The sequence below is a fragment of the Propithecus coquereli genome, unplaced genomic scaffold, assembly GCF_000956105.1.
Source record: "Propithecus coquereli isolate 6110/MARCELLA unplaced genomic scaffold, Pcoq_1.0 Scaffold749, whole genome shotgun sequence".
Classification (NCBI taxonomy): domain Eukaryota; kingdom Metazoa; phylum Chordata; class Mammalia; order Primates; family Indriidae; genus Propithecus; species Propithecus coquereli.
Genome location: NW_012153607.1, coordinates 126,020 through 127,727, shown reverse-complemented (window position 1 = coordinate 127,727; position 1,708 = coordinate 126,020). Strand labels below are relative to the sequence as shown.

Sequence of the window (1,708 nt, the reverse complement as noted above, 5' to 3'; positions counted from 1 at the left end):
GGTATCTCTGTTCTAATTTCCTATCTTGTGAGCATTTTTCATCATTGGTCTCTCATCTTCCACGTAGATGATTATCTCTGAAGCTCTAAGTTACCTTGCGGGGAGCTATTGGCTTCTACATCCTCAAAACACACACCTGCAACATTAGAAGACAGTGGTCCTCTGCAAATATGAGGTGGTATTATTGTTAAAACTGTATTTACACCTTATATGTTGATATAATAGTTTTAGACATCCATTGAACATGTTATTAATTAACCTTATATGTCCTTACACAGACTTCTATTATTCTGTTTAGAAACCTATTGGTCATTTTTTTTCCCTCTACAGAGCCAAGAAATAAGCCATGTATGTATGATGGCGAGATACTGGACCAGTCATTGATGTGTTTTAGGCTAGAGACGGCGTCAACACAGGAAAGGGCTAGAGCTGAGCTGACAAGTGAATGTGGAAGGGATGAGGCTGGCATTTTAGGTTGGATGTGTTAAAATGGAATGCTGGTTTCATCTGGTAAGGGAGGAAAAATTTATTAGGGATTAGCTGAAATGATTTTTTTCAAAAGTTTATTGTATGTTAAAGTAAAGAATCTCTATTAAGAGGCAGTCTAAAACTCTATGACTAGCTCCTTCCAAAAATAAATTCCACTTCTGGTTTTATTGGTTTAATTCCTCAACGTATTAATAAAATTTTTCACTTACATTAACTTCTCATTATAGAGGTCCCTACATTTGGGTTTGGGTGGGCAAAACTCTCTTGGAGAATTCAAAATTCCTATAAATTGATGTAGATAATCAGATTCCTTTTATTCAAACTTCTTTATGGAAATTTCCCCATCCCTTCAAGAAAAGGACACAGATTTGGATAATTCATTTTGGATTAACCTCTAACAAAAAATCATAAGCTATACAAAATAAAAACACTTAACTAAAATCAGTAATGAGGTTTATTTAGCAAACAATTTCCTTTTGAAAAGTTCTTTGGATAAAGCCTCTTTCACATCCTTGTTCCTCAGACTGTAGATCATGGGATTCAACATGGGGATCACAGTGGTATAAAACACAGCCATCATTTTTCCCTGCTCCACAGACTCCTCTGATGGGGGTCTGAGATACATGAAAAAAAGAGCTACAAAGAATATGGTAACAGCTGTCAGATGGGAGCCACAGGTAGAGAAAGCTTTGCGCCTACCCTCTGTAGAGTGGATCCTTAGGGTGGCAGGAAATATGTATATATAGGAAATGAGGATAATAAGGAGAGAATAGGTGAAGTTGAAACCAGCCACAACAAACATTGACAACTCTTTGTTGTAGGTGTCAGAACAAGCCAGCTTAATCAGTGGTGGGTCAGCACAGTAGAAGTGGTTAATTTTGTTGGGGCCACAGAAGGCTAGGTTGTAGGTCCACATGGTCTCCATCAGGCCAGTGAGCGCTCCATACACATAAGGCACCATGATGAGGGATGTGCACACACTCTTGGACATTTTGCTGCCATAAAGCAGAGGGTTGCAGATGGCCATGTACCGATCAAAGGCCATCACAGCCAGAATATAGATCTCGACATGGACCAAGGCAATGAAAAGGTAGCACTGCACCAGACAAGCAGGATAGGAAATGGTTTTCTTCTCTGAAAGGAAAATCTCCAGCATCTTTGGGGTCACATTGGAAGAGAAGCACAAATCCGCAAAGGATAAGTGGCTCAGGAAAAAGTA

At 39.1% G+C, this 1,708-nt stretch overlaps 1 protein-coding gene across 1 annotated transcript; it reads right to left on the bottom strand.

Annotated features, from left to right (window-relative positions):
* Positions 1-943: 943 nt before the first annotated feature.
* Positions 944-1,702, bottom strand: LOC105824564 (olfactory receptor 5M8-like; the record flags this gene model as incomplete). The annotated part of the gene is made up of 1 exon (XM_012662062.1): positions 944-1,702. A coding segment is annotated over one exon (759 nt), but the record flags the coding sequence as incomplete, so codon positions are not given.
* Between the last annotated feature and the right edge of the window lie 6 nt (positions 1,703-1,708).